Consider the following 23,449-nt stretch of genomic DNA (forward strand, 5'->3'; position numbering starts at 1 on the left):
CCAGAAAATTACTTAAAAAAATACTAAAAAAGACCCCAAAAAAGACTAAGAAGCGACAAAAAAATTACAAAGAAATTACTAAAAAATGACCCAGAAAATGACAAAAAAAAAAAAAAAAAACATGGCAAAAAAAACTAAAAAGTGAGAAAGAAATGACTAAAAAATTAGAAAGAAATAACAAAAACATGACGAAAAAATTACAAAGAAATGACACAAAACGACAAAAAAAAAAAAAAAAAAAAAGACAAAATAGTGACAAAAATTGAAGCATGTACTGTTGCTCTCCAGTCAAGAAGCGTTTTAGATTTGGGTAAGTTCGGGTAAAATGGTGAAGAAATCACCCTGGTCCAAAGACCTGAACATCTTCACCTGCTGACTCTCCTCTTAGCTGAGGTTCATTTGCTATTTTTATTCAGGGCGCGAGAAACAGCACCGACACACACACGAGCGCATGCGTGCCAGAGCGCGCCGGGATTAGCGCTTTCACTGGCGTGGCTGCGTCATCGCTCATCCTCCAATGAGAGAGCGAGAGAGAGAGAGCGAGAGAGAGCGAGAGAGAGAGAGAGCGAGAGAGAGAGAGAGAGAGAGAGAGAGAGAGAGAGAGAGAGAGATCAAATCCTCACAATAAGCAGGACCATGACGGCTCCGGTGCGCGGCTCAAAGCGGTCATTTCCAGGTGAGATTTCAGTCTTTTATCGAACCTTTCGCGTAAAACGTGGGAAAGACACGGCCTCTCCATCCCCGGGGCTCGGACACGGCCGTGCACCTGCGTCCCCTCGATGCTCACCTGCAAACGGCGCGTAATCCCGACGAAAACATCCATTGATCCGACAGAAACGCCTCCCCCGTTATTCCCCGTCAATCCGGTCTGCGTTTGTTTGTTTGTTTGTTTGTTTCCTCCGGGGGACGCTCGGGTGAAGAGGGAAGCCGCTCGGTGCTCACCACAGGCGGGTTTTCTCTGATCACCTCCGCAGCTTTGTGTCAAGTTCATTCGGGGCCACAGAGCGTAACGTTTGCGTAAAAAAGGCAGTGTTTTCCGTGTCGTTTTACGCGTGAAATAAGGTGCTCCTTGTTATTGAAATATGAGTGAGGAGGGGGCGCAAGTCAGATGCAACAAGAGAGAGACATAAGAACTAGGGGACTGAGGGACTGAGGTTTAGAACAACAGCAGCAGAAGAAGAGGGAAACAGGAGTGAAAGTGGGACTATGTGTTTGATATGTGATACATGAAGATCAGCTTTGAATTTTTGCTTGTTTTGGCCCCAGATCACACACTCAGGAAGAAACAGGTCACAGAATGTTCTGTTCTGGAAAGTTAGGACACAATGTTGTGTCAAATGTCAAAATGAATGTTTTGAAAATGCTTTAAACGCAACAATGTGCCGATATTTGTCCATCTAAATTAGTGGACAGAGCCAGGTGTGGTTTCACTGTTACTGTTTTTTCAATCCTCAATAAATCTGTAAGGAATTAGATATTGAATATTGTGAAAAAATCTTCCAAATGCAGTTGAGTAGGAGTCTTGTGGAGCGACTAAAGTGTAGATGATGTTGTTGCCACAATGTGAGAAAACGGCCTTTACTATAAATGACCCGTCCATCCAAATATTTTCTTCCGCATTATCCGGGGCCGGGTCGCGGAGGCAGCAGTCTCAGCAGAGATGCCCAGACTTCCCGATAGACGCACACCTCCCCTAGCTGTCCTGGGGGGACCCCAAGACACCAGGCCAGAGACATAGTCCCACCAGCGTGTCCTGGGCCTTCCAAGAGGCCTCCTCCCAATAGGACACGCCTGGAACACCTCCCGTCGGAGGCGGCCAGGAGGCATCCGGAACAGATGCCCTTGCCACCTCAGCTGCTCCTTTTGACGTGATGGAGCAGCGACTCTACTCCGAGCTCCTCCCGGGTAACTGAGCTCCTCACCCGATCTCGAAGGCTGCGCCCAGCCACCCTGCGAAGGAAAGTCATTTCGGCCGCTTGTATCAAAAAGTTTACAACAATCATTACAAAGTTGCTGCACTTTTCCTTTTCCTTTGAAGTTTACTGTCAACAGACTCTACAGGAAAGTGACCTCAGCCCTGTGAGGCTCGGCCACCGCAGCAGCTCAAACTGTTGCACTTTTTCTCCATTGGTTTGGCTCATTTCTTGAAACAGAAATGACATTCTCAAAACAACATGGACAAATCTCCAAACCACTTGGCAATTGTTCACAACAGAATTGAATTTCTCATGAATTTCATCAAATTGCAAATGTCTAAGTCCATGTCTCAGTGTCCCAGCACATCTTTGCAAATGATTAAGTACATGTAGACGACCATTTCCAAGTGAATAGATCTTGTTGATCTAAACTGATGTTGATTCTCAGTCTAATGGTCGTTCGCTCCAAAACGTTGTTTAAGCTCTCACATGCACAATAGTCTGTTCAACTGTCAAAATTAGTCAATAAACATGAATTTCAATGCGATAAAGGCTCATGGTGGAGCTGGTCCAAACCTAAAGGTCTGAAACGAGGTCCTGGTGAGATGTTAATAAGGCTCCTGATTGTCTGATTCTGTCTCTCTCTGTGTTTTGGGCTGAGTTTTATTTCCCCGTTGTGTCGGCGCAGATCGTTATTGTGCAGAGCGACGGCGTTTCATACGAGATGTTTGACCCACTTCTCACACAGATGAGGCCGGAGCGGGAAAACAGCCTCCTCTTCCTCAGTTATACACCCGACTGAGACTGTGCTGTTCGTGACCGGCTCCTCCTGAAGCTTATCGTGGGTTTTGGAAACGTCTGATTCTGAAACCCAGATTCCTGTAATCGTTCTCTCAGATGGTAACCCTTTAGAGATATCGTCAACCTCTTAACCCCCACTAGAGCCAAGCACATGTTCTCCAATTTGGCTTTACTCTAATCAAAAAGCTTTTTGAAAAAAAAAAAGCAACAAAAACGAGATGAAAATACTACGAAAACACAACAAAAAAGTGATGAAAAGATCAAATCATATTTAGGGTGGTGTAAGATTGATTGATTGATTGATTGATTGATTGATTGATTGATTGATTGATTGATTGATTGATTGATTGATTGATTGATTGATTGATTGATTGATTCATTCATTCATTCATTCATTCATTCATTCATTCATTCATTCATTCATTCATTCATTCATTCATTCATTCATTCATAGATACTGTAGACAGACAGACAGACAGACAGACAGACAGACAGATGCAATGCAAACATGAATGATCCATAGAAGACTGGTTTACATCCATCAGTGGGATGTGCTGTGGTAGGGTTGGGCGATGTCCCCTTCTCTTTAAATGTAACTGAACTGTGTGCGTCCCCCTGTCCCCCTCTCAGCTGAGGCAGTGAGCGGAGCAGACAGAGCATCTGGCTCTGAGCCTTTTTTCCATGGATTCATGGATAAAATACTGCCTTGAAAAAGGATACTAGAACAGAAAATATGACGCTCGGTTTGTGTCGTTCATTGCTGCTTCAGCCACCGTTCTACAGTTTTGTAACTCTTGGAAATCTACGTTGCAAGAAAACACCAAATCACAAGCCATCTAGAGAGAGCGAGGTGACCGGGGAGAGAGCGAGGCGTCCGGGGAGAGAGCGAGGGGACCAGGGAGAGAGCGAGGCGTCCGGGGAGAGAGCGAGGCGTCCGGGGAGAGAGCGAGGGGACCAGGGAGAGAGTGAGGCGACCGGGGAGAGAGCGAGGGGACCGGGGAGAGAGCGAGGGGACCGGGGAGAGAGCGAGGGGACCGGGGAGAGAGCGAGGGGACCGGGGAGAGAGCGAGGGGACCGGGGAGAGAGCGAGGCGACCGGGGAGAGAGCGAGGGGACCGGGGAGAGAGCGAGGGGACCGGGGAGAGAGCGAGGGGACCGGGGAGAGAGCGAGACGACCGGGGAGAGAGCGAGGCGTCGGGGGAGAGAGCGAGGGGACCGGGGAGAGAGCGAGGCATCTGAGGAGAGAGCGAGGCGTCGGGGGAGAAAGCGAGGGGACCGGGGAGAGAGCGAGGCGTCGGGGGAGAGAGCGAGGGGACCGGGGAGAGAGCGAGGCATCTGAGGAGAGAGCGAGGCGTCGGGGGAGAAAGCGAGGGGACCGGGGAGAGAGTGAGGCATCTGGGGAGAGAGCGAGGCGTCGGGGGAGAAAGCGAGGGGACCGGGGAGAGAGCGAGGGGACCAGGGAGAGAGCAAGGGGACAGGGGAGAGAGCGAGGCATCCGGGTAGAGAGCGAGGAGTCCGGGGAGAGAGCGAGGGGACCAGGGAGAGAGCGAGGGGACCGGGGAGAGAGCGAGGGGACCGGGGAGAGAGCGAGGGGACCAGGGAGAGAGCGAGGCGTCGGGGGAGAGAGCGAGGCGTCGGGGGAGAGAGCGAGGCATCCGGGGAGAGAGCGAGGCGTCGGGGGAGAGAGCGAGGCGTTGGGGGAGAGAGCGAGGGGACCGGGGAGAGAGCGAGGCGACCGGGGAGAGAGCGAGGCGACCGGGGAGAGAGCGAGGGGACCGGGGAGAGAGCGAGGCGACCGGGGAGAGAGCGAGGGGACCGGGGAGAGAGCGAGGCGTCCGGGGAGAGAGCGAGGCGACCGGGGAGAGAGCGAGGCGTCCGGGGAGAGAGCGAGGCGTCCGGGGAGAGAGCGAGGCGACCGGGGAGAGAGCGAGGCGTCCGGGGAGAGAGCGAGGCGTCCGGGGAGAGAGCGAGGCGTCCGGGGAGAGCGAGGCGTCCGGGGAGAGAGCGAGGCGTCCGGGGAGAGAGCGAGGTGTCCGGGGAGAGAGCGAGACGACCGGGGAGAGAGCGAGGTGTCCGGGGAGAGAGCGAGGCGACCGGGGAGAGAGCGAGGGGACCGGGAGAGAGCGAGGCATCCGGGGAGAGAGCGAGGCGTCGGGGGAGAAAGCGAGGGGACCGGGGAGAGAGCGAGGGGACCAGGGAGAAAGCAAGGGGACAGGGGAGAGAGCGAGGCGTCGGGGGAGAAAGCGAGGGGACCGGGGAGAGAGCGAGGGGACCAGGGAGAGAGCAAGGGGACAGGGGAGAGAGCGAGGGGACCGGGAGAGAGCGAGGCATCCAGGGAGAGCGAGGCGACCGGGGAGAGAGCGAGACGACCGAGAGTGTGTCTCTACTACGATCTTAAAGGAACAGGCCAGGAGATACTGTATGTTCTTACCTGAGCTTAGACGAGTTGATGTGTACCTGCCTGGTCTTCACGCGTGAGCTCAGCCACATAAAGAGACCACAGACGCCGTTAGCATTTAACCTCTCCTCTCTATCTATGCAAGGCGTAGTAATATTGCAATATCGTGGAAGAGCTTGGTCACTTCTAACTACCACCGTTTGGATCCATAGAGGAGGAGAGGCTAAATGCTAACGCCATCTGCTCTGTTTATGTGACTGAGCTCACGCGTAAAGACCTGACATGTACACATCAACTCGTCTAAGCTCAGGTAAGAACATGTCTCAGTATTTAAAAATGGTGACCTGTTCCTTTACACTACTGTTAAAAACTGTTTCACAGAGTACATGTCCACGGTAGTATGACAACAAAGTGACAAAGAAGTGACAAAATGGCCACAAAAACGTGATGACAGCGCTGCAAGAAAAAAGGTCAGTGGTGTAGGTCTTAGCTTTCAAATGCATGACATTGTAAATTAGCCTTGGCTGTAAATGCTGTGGTGTGGTGCATTACATGTTGACTGTTCACACAAATAAATAAATATAATGAGGCTTTACACTGGTGCAGCTCCGGTCAAGCGTTTGGGTTAAGCTGCGCTCGGTTAAAGTGGGGGTTAAGAGGTTAAATATTCCCTTTTTCTGTAAACTCTAGACGTCCGAAACTCGTCCTGTTTTCAGACTGTGGTGTCACGGCTTTGTTTGAAAGTGGAGCAGTGAAAGGGGATCTGTTCTGTTCAGGTGAGAGCTGTTTCATCAGACGCCTTTAGGCTTTTGTTTACGACTCAGAGAGAATGGAGACGAAGAGACATCCTGCAAACAGCCCGAGTCGAGACTAAAATCTGGAACAAAAACCCAATACCAATATCGATGCCATAGCAGTTAACACTATTCTGTTCTTGCTGTTATTAAAAACACAGTTAAGATGCAAATAAGAAATGCTCCTAAAAGAAACCTACTGTATATTCAATGTGGGCTAGTAGGCTACTATATTTAACATGTTGAGTGCCAAAAACGGAAACTTGTTTTTGTGTTGTTTTTTTATTGCGAAACTAGACACTCTAATACACTTTATGTGTGATTTTGTAGTTTCCCATGGAAAGATCGAAACAGTTGAGATTTTAACATTTCTCTGAGTTTTTAAATGGTTAAAATCGGCCCAAGGACGACTGAGAAGCATCCTGATAAAGTCTTCAATCTGAGAACCAGGCTGTTTAAATGCACACGCCATGAAAAGACATCGATAACACACAGTGTTTCAAAACGTTCAAAACAATGTTGTCGTTGAAAACTGACATGAAACTGAGATATTTAGGCATTTGCCTCTTCACATAACGCTAGTGCCAGAGGAAAGAGGGGAGGGGAAAGAGGAGAAGACAGTTGGAGAGAGTTGGAGAGAAGAGAAGAGAGGAGGAGAGAGTTGGAGAGAGGAGGAGAGAGTTGGAGAGAGGAGGAGAGAGTTGGAGAGAGGAGGAGAAGAGAGTTGGAGAGAGGAGGAGAGAGTTGGAGAGAGGAGGAGAGAGTTGGAGAGAGGAGGAGGAGAGAGTTGGAGAGAGGAGGAGAAGAGAGTTGGAGAGAGGAGGAGAGAGTTGGAGAGAGGAGGAGAGAGTTGGAGAGAGGAGGAGGAGAGAGTTGGAGAGAGGAGGAGAGAGTTGGAGAGAGGAGGAGGAGAGAGTTGGAGAGAGGAGGAGAGAGTTGGAGAGAGGAGGAGGAGAGAGTTGGAGAGAGGAGGAGGAGAGAGTTGGAGAGAGTTGGAGAGAGGAGGAGGAGAGAGTTGGAGAGAGGAGGAGAGAGTTGGAGAGAGGAGGAGAGAGTTGGAGAGAGGAGGAGGAGAGAGTTGGAGAGAGGAGGAGAGAGTTGGAGAGAGGAGGAGGAGAGAGTTGGAGAGAGGAGGAGAGAGTTGGAGAGAGGAGGAGGAGAGAGTTGGAGAGAGGAGGAGAGAGTTGAAGAGAGGAGGAGAGAGTTGGAGAGAGGAGGAGGAGATAGAGGAGTTAATCAGAAAAATCTGTGATTTTGATCAAATTTAGCCTCTGTTAAGCTTAGATTTCTCAGGAACAGAGGCACATAGAATTAAACTTTTTTTCACCTACAGAGAGCTTAGAGTCTCGTCTTTCAAACAAGCCAAAGCATGTGTCCATAGTTATAACATAGAATACGCTGTGGTGCTACAAATATCACGAAAAATGGTCTGGATCGTCGGCACTCTACAGTTAAATCCCAAAGTAAATAAGAAAAGTTAATAATACTTCAATAAATCTGTCTGCAATAACATTGTCTCAGTTTAGGCTGTGTTTCAGGTATTTGCAACAAAAAGTTCTAAACAGTAAATGGGGGGGGAGGGGAACGAAATCGCAATATTGATTTTTGGGCTAAATTGTTTTGACTGCACTACATTATAAATATAACCACAGTTTGTTTGTTTTTTTATTCCTTTATTAAGGCCGTATTTTGTCTGATTTTTACAAGCCTCGATTCTACTTTAAGTATGGAGGAAGTACAGCGTGTCTGAACAGAGTTGAATGTCAGAGTCTGAATGAGCCGCTGCTGTTTTCTGAATCTATTATTGCTTTGTTGTACCAGAAAATTCTGCGTCAGCGTAAGAACAGGCTACGAGCAGCAACGCAGTCGTGTGAATGACTTTGCATAAACCTGTGAACCTGAAGCACAAAGAAGAGTTTGTCGCCGTCGCTTCACTTCCTCAAAGGATCATGTATTACAGACACTTCTCTTGCATCGTACGGATGTCATTCAGAAAACCATAAATGAATGTTCAACTCAGAAAACCCTTAACCCCACTGAGAATCCTTGGGCTGTGCTGGAGAAAGCCTCGCGCTGTGGTCACACTCTCCCATCGTGGAATGTGACACTGGATTTTGGACTTTGCCGACACGTCTTGGTCGGTGTATTTAAGCGGGTTGTCCCAGACAGACCTTGTGAAGCAAATACTTATTTACTTGGCACTGAAACTGTTTAACCGCTGAACTGCAGGGAGACTCAACGAGGACGAGGTCAGAGGTCAGAGGTGTGGCCATCGCTGACCTCCTGCGGGGTTTATATTGTGTTTTTAACTAATGTTTGATTTTTTTCTCAGGACGGACAATGAGTCTTAACTTCAGCTAAAATGTAACATGAGCTCATGCAACGTACGTGACCTGATTAAATGAAACATGAATGAATAATAAATGAGGAACAGCAGAGGGGGCAGAGAGAGTCTACGATACTGGAGTATTTACCGATGTCCGATAGTAGCCGATACCACAAGACTTTCTTAAAGGGATATTTCAGGATTTTTGACATAGGGCCTCATTTCCTAGTTATCCAGTGTTGCTGATTTCTGGAGATTTTTTTTTTTTTTTTGTAATTCATGCAGTTCTTATGTTTGAAGAGTTATGTGGCGCTAGGCTAGTGCAAGGCTAGCGCATTTCTATGGTATCAGCTAGCCTGCATTAAAAAACAGTCTGACCCGCTCCACAGTGCACCTGAGGCAAATCACTTATAACACCAGACTAACCATATAAATGTCTGTGTCCATAAAATCATGTTTGGAATATAACTGACCTTGCATCACATGAATGCAGTGTTAATGTCGTCGACTAAAACTAAATTAAAAGTTATTCATGAGACTAAAACTATGACTAAAATAAGACTAAATAAAAGGGAGAGACTAAAATCATCCAAACTTCTACTGACTGTCTGAAAGAGCCTCAGATCATGTAAATCATCTGCCAAAGGATCAGCTCTGAGCTTTGTTCATGTGGAGCAGCTCCATGAAGCAGATTAAATATGATTATAATGAATATTATCAATGCAAAGTAAACTACTAAGTAAGTAAACGACTAAATTCGTCTTAAATTTAGTCGACTAAATTTACTTGGAATTTTTAGTCGACTTTTTTGACTAAAACTAGACTAAAATCGAATTACATTTTCATCAAAAGACTAAGACTAAATTAAAATATGTTGTCAAAATTAACACTGCATGAATGATCGCATTTTGAGGGACTTTTTTCTAGCAGATCACTCCGCCGCCACGTAGCTTATACAACCACGAAGCTGATGCTGCTCAAATATAAGGTCTTTTAAATACAAAATGGTTAAAATGACTCTATCGACACAGACGTTTATAGCTGATAGCTGATACCGTGGAAATGCGCTAGCCTTGCACTAGCCTAGTGCCACGTAACGCTTCAAATATAAGAACTGCTTGAATTACAAAAAAAATGTCTCTAGAAATCAGCAACACTCTGGATAACTTGGAAATTACGCCTCATGTCAAAAATCCCGAAATATCCCTTTAAGCGACTTGCCTGGTGTAAGACATTCTCTGATATAACGTATGACGTAAAATGAACTCCAATGTCGTGAATAAAAGTAAAATATATGAAATCAACACAGAGAACAGACCTCATAAAGGTGATTGTTACAGTGCTGTTTGCTCCTCACACTGTTCAGACAGTATTCACACTGTTCAGACTCCCTACAGTCTTTGGGAGTCTTTAAATAGACGAGAGCTTTCCCCATTGTTTCAGAAGCTTCAGTGAAAGGAAACCTCCCAGGTTCAAAACAAATACAGGTCACTGTGAGCTCAGTGGTGCAGTCACTGACAGCAGGCGCGACGAGACTCTACAAAGGGAAATAAAAGCTGCACGTGTATTACAGAGACACAGTGAAGGGAAAGAAAGTAATGAAGTCACGAGTTGAGTCAAACTTTCCAGATCCAGGACAGTTGGTCTGAACAGGGACTGAACGAGCAACGAGCAGCGACGCTTAGTCGTTTGAAACGTTTTGCATAAACGTGTTTGCTGCCGTAGCTTCACTTCCTCAATGCGCTGCGGTCGGAGAAATGTTGGATCCTTTTATGACAGACAATCATGTCTCTGATGTTGGCACTTCTCTTTTATCGTACGGATGTCATTTAGAAAAAAATAATTGAATGTTCAACCTAGAAGACCCTTAACCTTTGAGAATGAGTGATTCCAACTGGTTTTCATTTCAGGATCTTGTTCCTTTGTGTCTAGTTATCAGTATGTGATTTAATGATTGATGTGTATATATATATATATATATATATATATATATATATATATATATATATATATATATGACATATTCAGAGTTTGATGAGCCTCATGTCTCTGCACCTTTCAGTGCGAGTCTGATGCTCCTCACAGCGGTTCTCACGAGGACTAACAGACCCACTGCTGAGCTCTGTTTCTTTACGTTTTATTCTAATGCTGTTTTTTCTCTTCTTCAGGTTCTCCATGTTCAGGGTCATTGGGCGGAGCTTCTTCCTGCAGCTCAGAGGAGATATAACTCTGATATATATGAAAAACCATCACTGTGTTGAAGAGCAGCTGCAGACAGAGATGATTGAACCTTAAAGCTCCTGTTCTTACTGTGACTAAGTCCCCGACACTCTACTGTGGTCAGGCCCCGGAGCCCCGTGAGGGCCCCATGCCTGGGCTGCTCAATGCAGACCCCTCCTTTAGCTCCAGGCAGGAGCTGCTGGACCTGCAGGACTATCCTCCAGATGGAGATCCTGGAGTGGACTCTCAGAGCCACAGCTCCTTAGGCTCTGCTCCCAGAAGCCCCCAGAGTGTTGGAGCTGATGGCTCTGCTCATTCTGCTGTCGTCTCTGCAGCCACGTCCTTCCAGGGTCAGCTCTGTGAGCGAGGACACCGTCCTACAGAGCAGGAGTCAGAGCAGCTGTGTGGCTGGGGGGCTCTGCGGCCCAGAGCTCTGCAGGTGTTTAACACTCCTCGCTGGGTTCTCTTCTTTCTGTCCGTGGCCTCGTTCCTCCAGGGTTTGCTCATTAACGGCCTCGTCAACACCGTGGTCACGTCCATCGAGCGGCGCTTCGACCTGAGCAGCTCCCAGACCGGCCTCATCGTCAGCTCCTACGACATCGCCGCCTGCGTGTGCCTGGCCTTCGCCAGTTACTTCGGGGGTAACGGACACAAGCCTCGCTGGCTGGGCTGGGGGATGGTCATCATGGGCGTGGGCTCTCTGGTGTTCGCTCTGCCACACTTCACTACCCCTCCGTACCAGGTGAGCGCGCTGCAGAGCTGGGACATGTGCTCGGGGAACAGCAGCAGCCTGTGCGATGGACTGGAGGAGGGCGTGTTCGGAGGGAGCGCGGGGAAGCTCTCGCGGTACTGTCTCGTCTTCATGTTGAGCCAGTTCCTGCACGGCGTCGGAGCCACGCCCCTCTACACTTTAGGGGTCACCTACCTCGACCAGAACGTGCAGTCCAGCTCCGCACCCGTCTACATCGGTGAGTCCAGCACCAAAGCTCTGCAGGAAGCGGACGCTCAGAGGAAATCAGATATGGTTTATTGATATTTCCATGAGAAGGATGACGACAGCAGGGATCACTACTGACGAAAACAACCCCAATAGACATGGGGCTCATTTACAGAGGGTTTGCTCATGTGCAACGCGGGGGGTGGGGGGGGGGCGTGCAAAAGTGGATCAGCAACAGAGTCAGGGCTGAGTTCCGTTCCATTTTTTTTTCATACAAGCACTTTAACAATACTTGGTTTTTGATATTGATACCCGAACGATACCTATACTAAAATGTTCATCGTCGAGAACCAGAAAACAGAACAGCAATGTTAAGAAAATCTGCAAATTTACAATATCATCATCTCTAATGTCAAGAAATGTGTGAAAAATTGGGAATAATTTGGAAAAAAAAAATCGAGGAAAATGGGAGAAATTGTGGCAAAAAATAAGGAATAAATTGTGTAAAAAAAAAATGGGGGAAGTATTAGTTTAAAAATCAATACATTTATTTTAATAAAAAAAAATGTCTACACAAATTGGGAAAAAATAGGCAAAAAGTTTGAAAAATCTGGAAAAATAAATAAATGAAAATTGGTCAGAATTGGAAAAAATTGGGGAAGAAAATCATTTATCCTGTCCCTGGACCAACAGCATCAAAACGTAGATCTAAAGAGAGAAGATTTTTTTATCCGTTCCCAATTTTGATACTTCTATATTTTCAACACCAGTAGAACCTAAACTTTTTTTTTTCGATTCCAGACTGGTATTTCTTTAACACTACCCAGCCCTAGTCATTTATACATTTTTTTTTACGCAGCATTCTCTCATTCACATCTCAGATTTGGGGCCCTAAAACTATTACAGGCAACATCAAATAAGGTAAATTAACGTGGCAACAGATAAATGACCCCCTTGGAGTTCAGCTTTAAAGGTGCATTCTGGAACTTTGTGCGTATTTGACTTTCAGTGACCCAGCGTCTGGATCACGGGTTAACATGGTGCAGGTTACTGTCCCGCCTGACCAAACAGTCGTCTCAGCTCTAGACATTAGCGCAGAGTTTGAAGCTAAGAGACGTTTACTTTGCATGTCGCTTCTCTCTCCTCAGGGATCTTCTACACAGCGGCCACCGTGGGGCCCGCCGTGGGCTACCTGCTCGGGGGATACTTCCTCACCATCTTCACTGATATTCACACGGCGTAAGTCTCTGCTTTGTCCGAGGATTCGCTTTGTACAGACTGTGTTTCAGATGTAAGACACCGCCAACTTTTTCTGTGACAATGGCAGAGCTAAAGAAAAACATGGAACTGTGTGTCTCAGGTGGAGTTCACCTACAGCCAGGATGATCATTCAGCAGCAGTTTTCTTCATTATAATGTATTCTATTCGCCGAAATGTTCATGTACATGTTTTTAAGAATATACTGCTAAAATTTGACTGATGAAGCAATATTTATTTCATTATCATGTAGAAAGCTTTTGGAGAGCGACTTAGGCAAGCTCCTCTGGTTTGACTTTTTTTTTTAGATGTTTCGACCTATTTTTTCAACGTTTTATCATAAAATCGGCCCTTTCGCTGGTGTAAAACCTCTATTTGCATGGAATTAGAAGTACCCAGAGACCTCATTAAATGCACCTCAGGCGTTCAGTTTTTGTTGTGGCGTATGCCTGTTCTCCCCGTTCCTCCAGGTGCACTGGTTTATCCTCCGTCTAAAAACATGTAGAACAGGTTTATCCCCCGAGGACAGCGGTCATTTGTACTTTTTTTCCTTAGGTCTCGAGGTTATCGTAATCCCATCCATCCATTTTCTTCCGCTTTATCCGGGGGCCGCAGTCTCAGCAGAGATGCCCAGACTTCCCGTTTCACTCTTCCCGTGCACAATGCAGGCGCTCACACTGTGCGGAACAAAAAAACAGACACGACTGACCTGTTCACACTGTACGAGTAACAGGACACTGACACGCGTTACCATGGAGGTGTTATCATGGATACTACAACGGATACCAGCTTTGTCTGTCACATCGTCCTCTTAAACAGCGTCTAAACATTCACTAAATGAGTTTGGCGAGGCTAAATTCAGCAACAAATGACAAGCTTGAATTAGCCGATAGCCGCTAAACATTAGCAGACTTTGTGTCTTGGTGATATGTTCAGAGAGCTGTTCTCAGTGTGTCCAGCCCTCGCTCTCCTCTCAGCCGCTAAATCGCCCCCCTGTGACTTAGGGCTGTCCCCGACCAAAGATTTTCTTGGTCGACCAAAAACTTGCCCTGAGCAGCGATTAGTCGACTAAAAGGGGGCGTGGCATGATGCTGACAAAACTTTTCGGACCCAAACTGCACTCATAAGACAGAAAACTTCGGGAGCTCGTGCTGCAACTACTATTTATACATCGAAGCAACGTTAACGGTGTATTTATGTGTAAAAAGTCACATTAATGTCACCTTTAATCTCAGACTCCAGCTCCCTCCCTCCTGTGCTGTCCATACATCCAGATAATCCAAATAAAGCAGTATTATAGTCCCTTGTCCCTGTTCTCAAATGTCCCCCGAGTAACATTTCCGTGTGATTATGTCTCTTTTTTGCCGTAATGTAAACACGAGCCATGTGCCCTACTGTGAAATGCTCCACCTGCGTGGTTCTGTGTGACGTCCTGTGATTTAAAGTTGCACTATGCAACTTTTAGTGACTCAGTGGCATTATGGGTGCAGCATGGCACCTTTGTCTTCCCTCACAGTGGCCTTTATGACGCTTCAGGATCAATTGTTTTCGACGGTTAATGCAAGAAACTGTCCAGAAACCCCAATACAATTGATCCTGGAGCATCATAGAGGCCACTGTGAGGGACAGCAAAGGTGCCATGCTGCACCCATAACGCCACTGAGTCACCAAAATGTCAAATATGCACAAATATTTTTTTTTTCTTCACATAACAAGTTACATAGTGCACCTTTAAAGTAAAAGTCGGCACAGCAGTGAAAGCTCACAATTTTTTAATAGTTTCTAACACCATTAAATGTGGCGTTTCGGGACACATGCTCTTCAACTGTGTGAGGTCCTCTCAGGCCGTTTCATCTCTTCGACTTTTGCGCTGCACGGTGTAGTGATGAATCGGTTCACCTATCGGCTATTTCACTGTAGAACCAGGGTATTTATGGTTTTAACAACTGTAGAAGTTTGTAGAAGGCAACATCTCGCCGTCTATAGGCGAAATGCTTTTTGTTAAGCAAAGGCACTTCACACAAACAATTCAAACATCACTCTGTCTGTAAAACTTTGATACATCTGTTTTTATAATTCAATATTAGCTCGAGGTAAAAGATAGATCTGCCACAGGCCTCTGGTGTGTAAACAAAGAGCATCTTAATTGTGCATTTAGTCGACCAATGAAAATCTTGATCGACCACGACGGCATCAACCATTAGTCGACTAAACGACCAAAAGGGTGTAATGTGACTGCAGCACAGAGATGCACAGAGAGGCGGAAAGATCGCACAACTGTTCACGCCTGAAGACGTGATCGCACAACTTCAAGTCTGAGCACGACTTCAGGCGTGACTTCCAGCTGCAGGTGCCAGGAGGAGGAGTCACAGGGTGGACAGAGCGCTGAGAGGAGAGCGAGGGCTGGACACACTGAGAACATCTCTGAACATATCACCAAGACAGAAAGTGTGTTAACGTTTAGTGGCTATCGGCTAATTCAAGTGGCTACGTTTTAGTCATTTCTAAATGTCATTGTTTTAGTCGAAGAAAACTAGTAGTAGTTTTAGTCATTTTCATTTAAAATACAAGTAATTGGTATTAGTATTTCAACAAATGAATTTAGGTGGAAGATTGTTGGAAATAAGTATTATAAATGTGGATAAAGGTTGAAGGTCATGCTAAACTTTTGACAGACAGATTCCTCTACAAAAGGCAGAGATTATTTTTGTTCTAGTCTTCGCTCATGAAAACAACACTTTAGTCATGATAAGAAAACATGAAGACTGTTCAGTGCTCTGTAAGGGAGGTGGATTTTCATGTTTGTGTTTAATAAAAACCTTCTCAAAGTGATCATGTTTCCCGTGTGTGACAGGGCGGAGGTTCGCCCAGACAACCCTCTGTGGGTGGGCGCCTGGTGGATCGGGTTCCTGGGCGGAGGAGCCTTGTCTCTGCTGGTGGCCATTCCCATACTGGGCTATCCCCGAGAACTCCCAGGTAACTGCCCCCTCACAGAGTGACTCCCCGAGAACTCCCAGGTAACTGCCCCCTCACAGAGTGACTCCCCGAGAACTCGCAGGTAACTGCCCCCTCTCACAGTGACTCCTTGAGAACTCCCAGGTAACTGCCCCCTCTCACAGTGACTCCTTGAGAACTCCCAGGTAACTGCCCCCTCACAGAGTGACTCCCCGAGAACTCCCAGGTAACTGCCCCCTCTCACAGTGACTCCCCGAGAACTCCCAGGTAACTGCCCCCTCTCAGAGTGACTCCCCGAGAACTCAGAGGTAACTGCCCCCTCACAGAGTGACTCCCCGAGAACTCCCAGGTAACTGCCCCCTCACAGAGTGACTCCCCGAGAACTCCCAGGTAACTGCCCCCTCACAGAGTGACTCCCCGAGAACTCGCAGGTAACTGCCCCCTCTCACAGTGACTCCTTGAGAACTCCCAGGTAACTGCCCCCTCTCACAGTGACTCCTTGAGAACTCCCAGGTAACTGCCCCCTCACAGAGTGACTCCCCGAGAACTCCCAGGTAACTGCCCCCTCTCACAGTGACTCCCCGAGAACTCCCAGGTAACTGCCCCCACTCAGAGTGACACCCCGAGAACTCAGAGGTATCTGCCCCCTCTCAGAGTGACTCCCCGAGAGCTCCCAGGTAACTGCCCCCTCACAGAGTGACTCCCCGAGAACTCCCAGGTAACTGCCCCCTCTCAGAGTGACACCCCGAGAACTCAGAGGTATCTGCCCCCTCTCAGAGTGACTCCCCGAGAGCTCCCAGGTAACTGCCCCCTCACAGAGTGACTCCCCGAGAACTCCCAGGTAACTGCCCCCTCTCAGAGTGACACCCCGAGAACTCAGAGGTATCTGCCCCCTCACAGAGTGACTCCCCGAGAACTCCCAGGTAACTGCCCCCTCTCAGAGTGACTCCTTGAGAACACCCAGGTAACTGCCCCCTCTCAGAGTGACTCCTTGAGAACACCCAGGTAACTGCCCCCTCACAGAGTGACTCCCCGAGAACTCCCAGGTAACTGCCCCCTCACAGAGTGACTCCCCGAGAACTCCCAGGTAACTGCCCCCTCACAGAGTGACTCCCCGAGAACTCCCAGGTAACTGCCCCCTCACAGAGTGACTCCCTGAGAACTCCCAGGTAACTGCCCCCTCTCAGTGTGACTCTGAGAACTCCCAGGTAACTGCCCCCTCTCAGAGTGACTCCCCGAGAACTCCCAGGTAACTGCCCCCTCTCAGAGTGACTCCTCGAGAACTCCCAGGTAACTGCCCCCTCTCAGAGTGACTCCCTGAGAACTCCCAGGTAACTGCCCCCTCTCAGAGTGACTCCTCGAGAGCTCCCAATTTTTAAAAAAATATTTTACACAATTTTTCCTAATTTTTGCCAGAATTTTTCCCCATGTTATTCCCATGTTTCCACACATCCATTGACACTGGAGAACATTATTCTTCTGTTTTCTGGTTCTAGACAATAATTTTATTATCAGTATCTGAGGCCAAGCATGGTTAAAGTCCCGGTATCTGTAATGTGACCCCAGCCTGACTCCCGATCTGACCGCTCTCATCCTCTGCCCGTCTGCACAGGCGCCCAGGAGGCTGCGTCCATCCGGGAGTCGGAGGCTCATCAGGGCAAAGACGGCGGCTCCATTGCAGACCCACACTTTGGCAAATCACTGCGGGACATGCCCAGGTACAGAGTCATGTGACGCTCATGAGCAGGTCGGATCTGTACAAGGTGAAACGTCACGATCTCCATATGATGTGACACAGATTTACCCCGAACAAACTCCGAGTCAGCCCAACATCAGCCACACAAGAGGAAGATTTTAGAATATACAATAGACTCATCCCGTGTTTGTGTCCATCAGTATATTCATGTGTGTGCAGTATTATAATATACTGTTTTAAAGGTCTGTGCTGTGTGTCGTTCTGTAGAGACTGGTCTATCACTTTGGTCTATTTAACGCAGGTCTGGTGAATTTGGGATTTTAACCAAACGTGTGCAGTTTTCACATTTCTAAAATTCCCCCAAACTCTCGGGCTAATGTCCCATTGGAAGTTTACATACAATTTCCAGAAATTATGTTTTTTTTTGCCCATTTTCAATATCCCAAAACATCTTTGGAACAAAGACTGAGGGACTCAATGAGTTTAGATTAAAATTTAAAAGCCTGTATTAATTCATGGCTATCATTTGAAAAACGTGTTTCGGCCTCAGCAGACCTCTGTTATACCTCATGGTCAATGTGACATGTTCACACGACCAGACAATTGTACTTAAAGGCACTGTGTAACACAGAGAGCATAAGAATATTTACAAATACGGAATAGTTTAAAAAATGAACTTTAGATAAGATGAGATAGCCTTTATTGATCTCACAACGAAGAAATGTACTTGTTACATTCAGCTCTTAGAAACACTCAGGGTGTACAAATAGGCAGAAAATATGAGGAAAAAGCAACAAAAAACAAAAACAATTAAACAGTGGATAGATATCTTATATAAAATGACTACCAAGGACTTTGTGGGGACAAAATAAACAGTAAATAATACATAAACAGACTATAACAAAAATGTTAAAGAGGGGGTATTATGCTTTTTCAATCCCATAGCACCAGTCTATATCACACTACAATGATGACCAAACCTTCTGTTGGTCTGTAAATGCAGTAAATTAGAATAACTGCCTTGTATAAAATTGCTCTCTCAAAATGGCTGTAGTGAATGTCTTGAAATAGGCCTCTGTCTCTTTAAGAACCTCTGACCCTTTCCGACACGCCCCCTCCACACGCTGTCTGTGGCATCAGTGGGGAGGGGGTTCTGCTGAGGAGCAGTGGTTGGTTACTCGGCTGGTGACGAAAGCTCGGAGGCGTCTCCAGGAGGTGGGGGCGTTCCTAGGAGGACTCAGGCAAACCTATCCCTAAAATGGCCGCTATCAGAGTTTTTACAGATTACTCAAAAATACGTGAATGTGCCAAGGCAACACTTCAGGCATGTTTTTAATGAGGGAATGACATAATAACATGATGTAAAGCTTGAAAATCGATTTTGCATAATACCGCCCTTTTAAAGTCTGTGTTAGTAGTGCAGGTTTACATCATAGTGCAAGCGGTTGATAAAGTGACGCAGGTAAGTGATTTAAATGCAGGGGTTATTGCATGTATTCTGCAAAGGGGTTATTGCACATGTTACTTTACAGTCCTGTTGTTCAGTCTGACACCAGTGGGGATGAAGGACCTAAGGGTGTCTCAGTCTGCCACTGAAAGAGCTGCTCAGCTCCTCTACAGTCCCGTGCAGTGGGTGGGAGGTTTTGTCCATGATGGAGGTGAGCTTGGCTAACACCCTCCTGTCCCTCACCTCCTCTACAGAGTCCAGAGCTGCCCCTCCTGACCAGCTTGTTCAGTCTGTTCTTGTCCCGCTCTGTGCTGCCCGGGGGCCCAGCACACGGCAGCGTAGTGGAGAGCAGAGGGCACCACAGACAGAGGCTGCTCACTCCGACTCTAGTTCCTCATTTAGGCCAGGATATTGTGTAGTAGATATCCAACATCCTCTTGTAGACATTCTGATGTGTTCAATGCCACTGATTGTCAGGCATTCACACTTCCATGTCCCGCTTCTTTATAGTGCACTCGAGGTTCCCAGGTTTAATGGCGTGTTTATGCTCATAAAATCCATGTTTTCATTTTCTTGTCTTCCTTTAGTGTTCACACGGACACTCTAATCTGTAAACTACAAATGCTGTGTTACAATAGATAAATGACCTTCTCATATTCCTGATCTGTGTTGACGTCCTTCAGATGAGTTGTGTTCATCATATTATGACAATGATTACAATGGCCACACTTAGAGTTTCCAAATGTCGTCCTGAGCCATGTTTTTGTTGTAAAGGTGGTAGATGACTTCTAACCGGTTTATTTCTTAGGTTTAGGGTTCTTTGAAACCTGTTGGTCGTTCTGCCAAGGCTTCTCTCAGGCTTCTTAATCAGAACATTCTTGTGTTTGTGTTTCATATTTTCACATTCTTCAACCTTTTGTCCCGTTCATTCCATACTTTTCCATCCCATCCCTGACCTCCTCCTCTGATATCACGTCCTGATTCACGTCGGTGAACAGGAGGGCAGACACTTCGGGTCACAGCGCCCCCTGTGCAGGTCAGGATGTTCAGTTCCAACGGCTTCACATGAATCACTGAAGCTGATCAACTCAGTGAAAACCCTTAGTCCAAACAACAGGGTTTCTACAGGTGAAAGAAAGTCAAAATGAATGATGTTTTAATACCTAAATACCATATATTTAATGTCAAAAGTGCAAAAAAATATCTGCATATTTCATTTTGTGGGATTTTGAGAGAGAGTTTGGGCTGATTTTAAGGGAGAAAACTATAAGTAATACAGTATTCAACATAATATACAGATTTAGAGAACCATTGAGATAAATTGGTGGTCCTTACTGTTATCAGTAATGAGCCACTTTATTAACTCATGTCATGCTAAAATGGTGAGTATGTTTGCTACTTGGGGCTTGATACAGTGTTCATTTTGTCACCTAATGCTGGGTTTACACATAACGACACGGGTCCATGTTTGTGTCTGAGGCTCGCGAGTGTTTGATGATTTTATGCCCGTGGGTCCTGTCTGAGTCACTTCTGTGTTTCCTTTGTGCTCTGCGTGTGCAGGTGCGTGCTGCTCCTCCTGAAGAACCCCACCTTCCTCTTCCTGTGTTTGGCCGGAGCCTCGGACGCAAACCTCATCGCCGCCATGTCCACCTTCGGCCCCAAGATCCTGGAAGCGCAGTTCAGCCTCAGCGCGTCCAAGGCAGCCTCCATCTTTGGTAGGTCTCTCTCTCACTGGGTGAAACAGCTTTTATTCTACAGCACCACATCAGTTCACTGGACGACTGGGAGCTATTTGACTTTAAAGGAATAGGCCACCGTTTTTACATACTGAGATATGTTCTTACCTTAGCTTGGACGAGTTCTTTAGGACCTGTCTGATCTTCACCCGTGCCTTCAGTCACGTAAACACAGCGCAGACGGCGTTAGCATTTAGCCTCTCCCCCTCTCCTCTATAGCTCCAAAACAGGTCAAGATAGAAGCTACCAAGCTCTTCCATGTTTTCCCTATTTAAATATGGTTACGTGAAGTGTTACACTACAAAGTATAATTACACAAAATTAAACAATGTGGATTTTCTAAGCGGATAAAAGGGGGAACTATATTGTAAGGCGTAATTATACCAGGAGTAATTCGAAATCCGAGAAAACGTGGAAGAGCTTGGTAGCTTCTATCTTGACCTGTTTTGGAGCTATAGAGGAGAGGAGGAGAGGCTAAATGCTAACGCCGTCTGCGCTGTGTTTACGTGACTGAAGGCACGGGTGAAGATCAGACAGGTCCTAAAGAACTCGTCAAAGCTAAGGTAAGAACATATCTCAGTATGTGAAAACGGTGGCCTATTCCTTTAATAATAAGAGACAGTTTAACGATTGCTCCGCTCTGTCATTATCTGGGAAACTGCTCCCCCTGGTGGCTGAGTAACAGCCCTTTGTGACGTCTTCAATCAGCAAATGTTCATGCCCAGCTTTAGGCCTCATTAACCTCTTAACCCCCACCTGAACCGAACACATTTTTTTTCCAGTTTGGCTTTACCCAAATCTAAAAGTTTGTGCAAAATCACATCAAAATAGTGACTAAAATGAGACAAAAACACGACAAAACGGCAACCAAAGAATTGAAGGTAAAATGACAAAATGTGATGAAAAAGTGACTCCGGTGAAGCTGAAATGGAGAAAATGCATTTGGTCTCTCCTCTGTCTCTCAGTGGTCTCTCCTCTGTCCCGCAGGCTGCCTGGTGGTCCCGGCGGGTGGCGGGGGGACCTTCCTGGGCGGGTACATCGTGCAGAGGCTGAACCTCCGCTGTCGGGGCATCGTCCGCTTCTGCGCCGCCTGCTGCTCACTAAGTCTGCTCTCCGCCTTCGTGTTCTTCGTGCACTGCCCCGACGTCCCGATGGCCGGAGTCACCGCCCTGTACCACCCCCCGCAGGCGGACCACAACCTGTGGGAGGGACTCTGGAGCAACACGACCAGCAGGACACTGCCGCAGAACAGGTGGGTCAGAATTTTTTTTTTTAGACTTTTACACAAAAACTAATTGTTGTGGCTGATACGACCCTATTTTCCCTGATCATTATTCGGAAGTGACTGGATTCAATCCTGCCACATTTATATTATCTATGAGACGGTCATGTGACCTTAGTTCATATGTGCTGAGAGAGAAGATGCAGGACTTTGGAACAGTTTTGTTTACCTGTGGATAGGTCCAGCCGCTGCAGAGATATGAACCATAAACCAAGTCAGGCAATCAGCATTTTCACCATTTCAAATGTGGGAACAAATTTGGAAAGCTTTACTAAAAATGCAGGGAAAAGATGGGAAAAATGTAGCTCTTGTAGCCCTTCTCTTTTGACTGTAACCGTCATGTTTCTTCTCTCCTCCCGTTGTGCAGCTCTTCTCTGGACGAGCGGCTCGTGGCCCAGTGCAACAGTAACTGCAGCTGTGACCATCAGCTCTTCAGCCCGGTCTGTGGAGCCGACAGCGTCATGTACTACTCTCCCTGCTTCGCCGGCTGCTCCTCCATCAAACTCAACTCCTCAGGACAGGTGCGTCGCTCTCTACTCTGGAGATCACTGTGGAACAGGCTTTTACATTATCGTTTATTTATTTAAAGCAGGGGTGTCCAAAGTTTTTTCATGGGGGGCTGCATATTGAAGCGTACACAGGGTTAAGGGCCATATTAATGAACATATAAATGCTAATGTGCGTTTTGAGAATAACATGCACACAGTTGTCTTTGAATTTAGTAAAAGACAGGACTTACTGAGCCACTCATCAATGCAGCACATTGCTGAAGACTTAGATTTTGCTTTGTTAAAAATGACTGCATCATCTGCATAAAGCTGGGTATGGAAATGTGGACAAAAATTTGGTAAGTCATTAATATATAATAAGAGCAATATGGGTTCAAGCATGGAACCCTGTGGAACTCCAACCTGACACAAAGATTTGATACACTGACGCCAGTGATACACCGCACGCGCCGTTCAGAGCCGAGCGCCCTGAGCGGCCGAGCTCTCCCGCGCAGAGCGCGTACATGTACACTGCAGGCGAGCGCTGAGAAGCGCCACGCTGTTAACTCCACCTGTTTCTTTGTTGAACTGAACGCATGTCTTGGCCTCAATCAACTTGATGTCATCCACCTTCACTGCTTTCCTTTTGGGAAAAGTGACGAGGCCACAACAAAGGAGCAGCAGAGTGACTTGAGGGAAAGTCTTGATGTGGAAAAATGACATGGTGGTGTAGCTATACTGCCATATGTCAGGCAATATTCCTCTCTCTTTATGAAATAAGCACCCAATACTACTACTATAGTCGTAATAATAATAATTATCATAATAAAAATCATACTAATAATCTTAAACTTGTATACACTCATATAAATAATCATACAATGCAGGACAATCTTTTATTTATTTAGTAATAATGTGTTTTATACATTTTCTGACAGAAATCAGCTTCGCACCGCGAGCCGCAGACGAGAAAAATGCGCATGGAGCGCATTTTTGAGTTTAGGAGCGGAAGCGGCTGCGGCCTGAGGCGCTCAGCTGCGCGCCGCCTCGGCTGCAGTGTACACGCACGAGAGCGCGCTCATCTGATAAACAGGGAGCCAACTGAAGCGAGCCTTGCGAATGCACGCGGAGAGGCACTCCCAGACCAATTCGGCTACAAAAACGCGTCCAGTGTATCATTGGCCTGACTGTCACACA

The 23,449-nt window shown here is 46.8% G+C and overlaps 1 protein-coding gene across 1 annotated transcript in view; it reads left to right on the top strand.

The window, feature by feature from the left end:
- The first annotated feature begins 551 nt into the window (after positions 1-551).
- Positions 552-23,449, top strand: part of LOC306964115 (solute carrier organic anion transporter family member 4A1-like) — a 28,155-nt gene continuing 5,257 nt past the window's right edge. Inside the window, exons 1-8 of the mRNA XM_079558021.1 lie at positions 552-676; positions 10,403-11,422; positions 12,540-12,630; positions 15,503-15,624; positions 17,216-17,321; positions 20,307-20,461; positions 21,470-21,734; positions 22,132-22,285. Of these exons, the coding sequence (XP_079414147.1) occupies positions 10,603-11,422; positions 12,540-12,630; positions 15,503-15,624; positions 17,216-17,321; positions 20,307-20,461; positions 21,470-21,734; positions 22,132-22,285 (1,713 nt within the window). The 5' untranslated portion in view covers positions 552-676; positions 10,403-10,602. The remainder of the gene's footprint in view (positions 677-10,402; positions 11,423-12,539; positions 12,631-15,502; positions 15,625-17,215; positions 17,322-20,306; positions 20,462-21,469; positions 21,735-22,131; positions 22,286-23,449) is intronic.

Source organism: Gobius niger (assembly GCF_951799975.1).
Source record: "Gobius niger genome assembly, chromosome: 6".
Taxonomy (NCBI): Eukaryota; Metazoa; Chordata; class Actinopteri; order Gobiiformes; family Gobiidae; genus Gobius; species Gobius niger.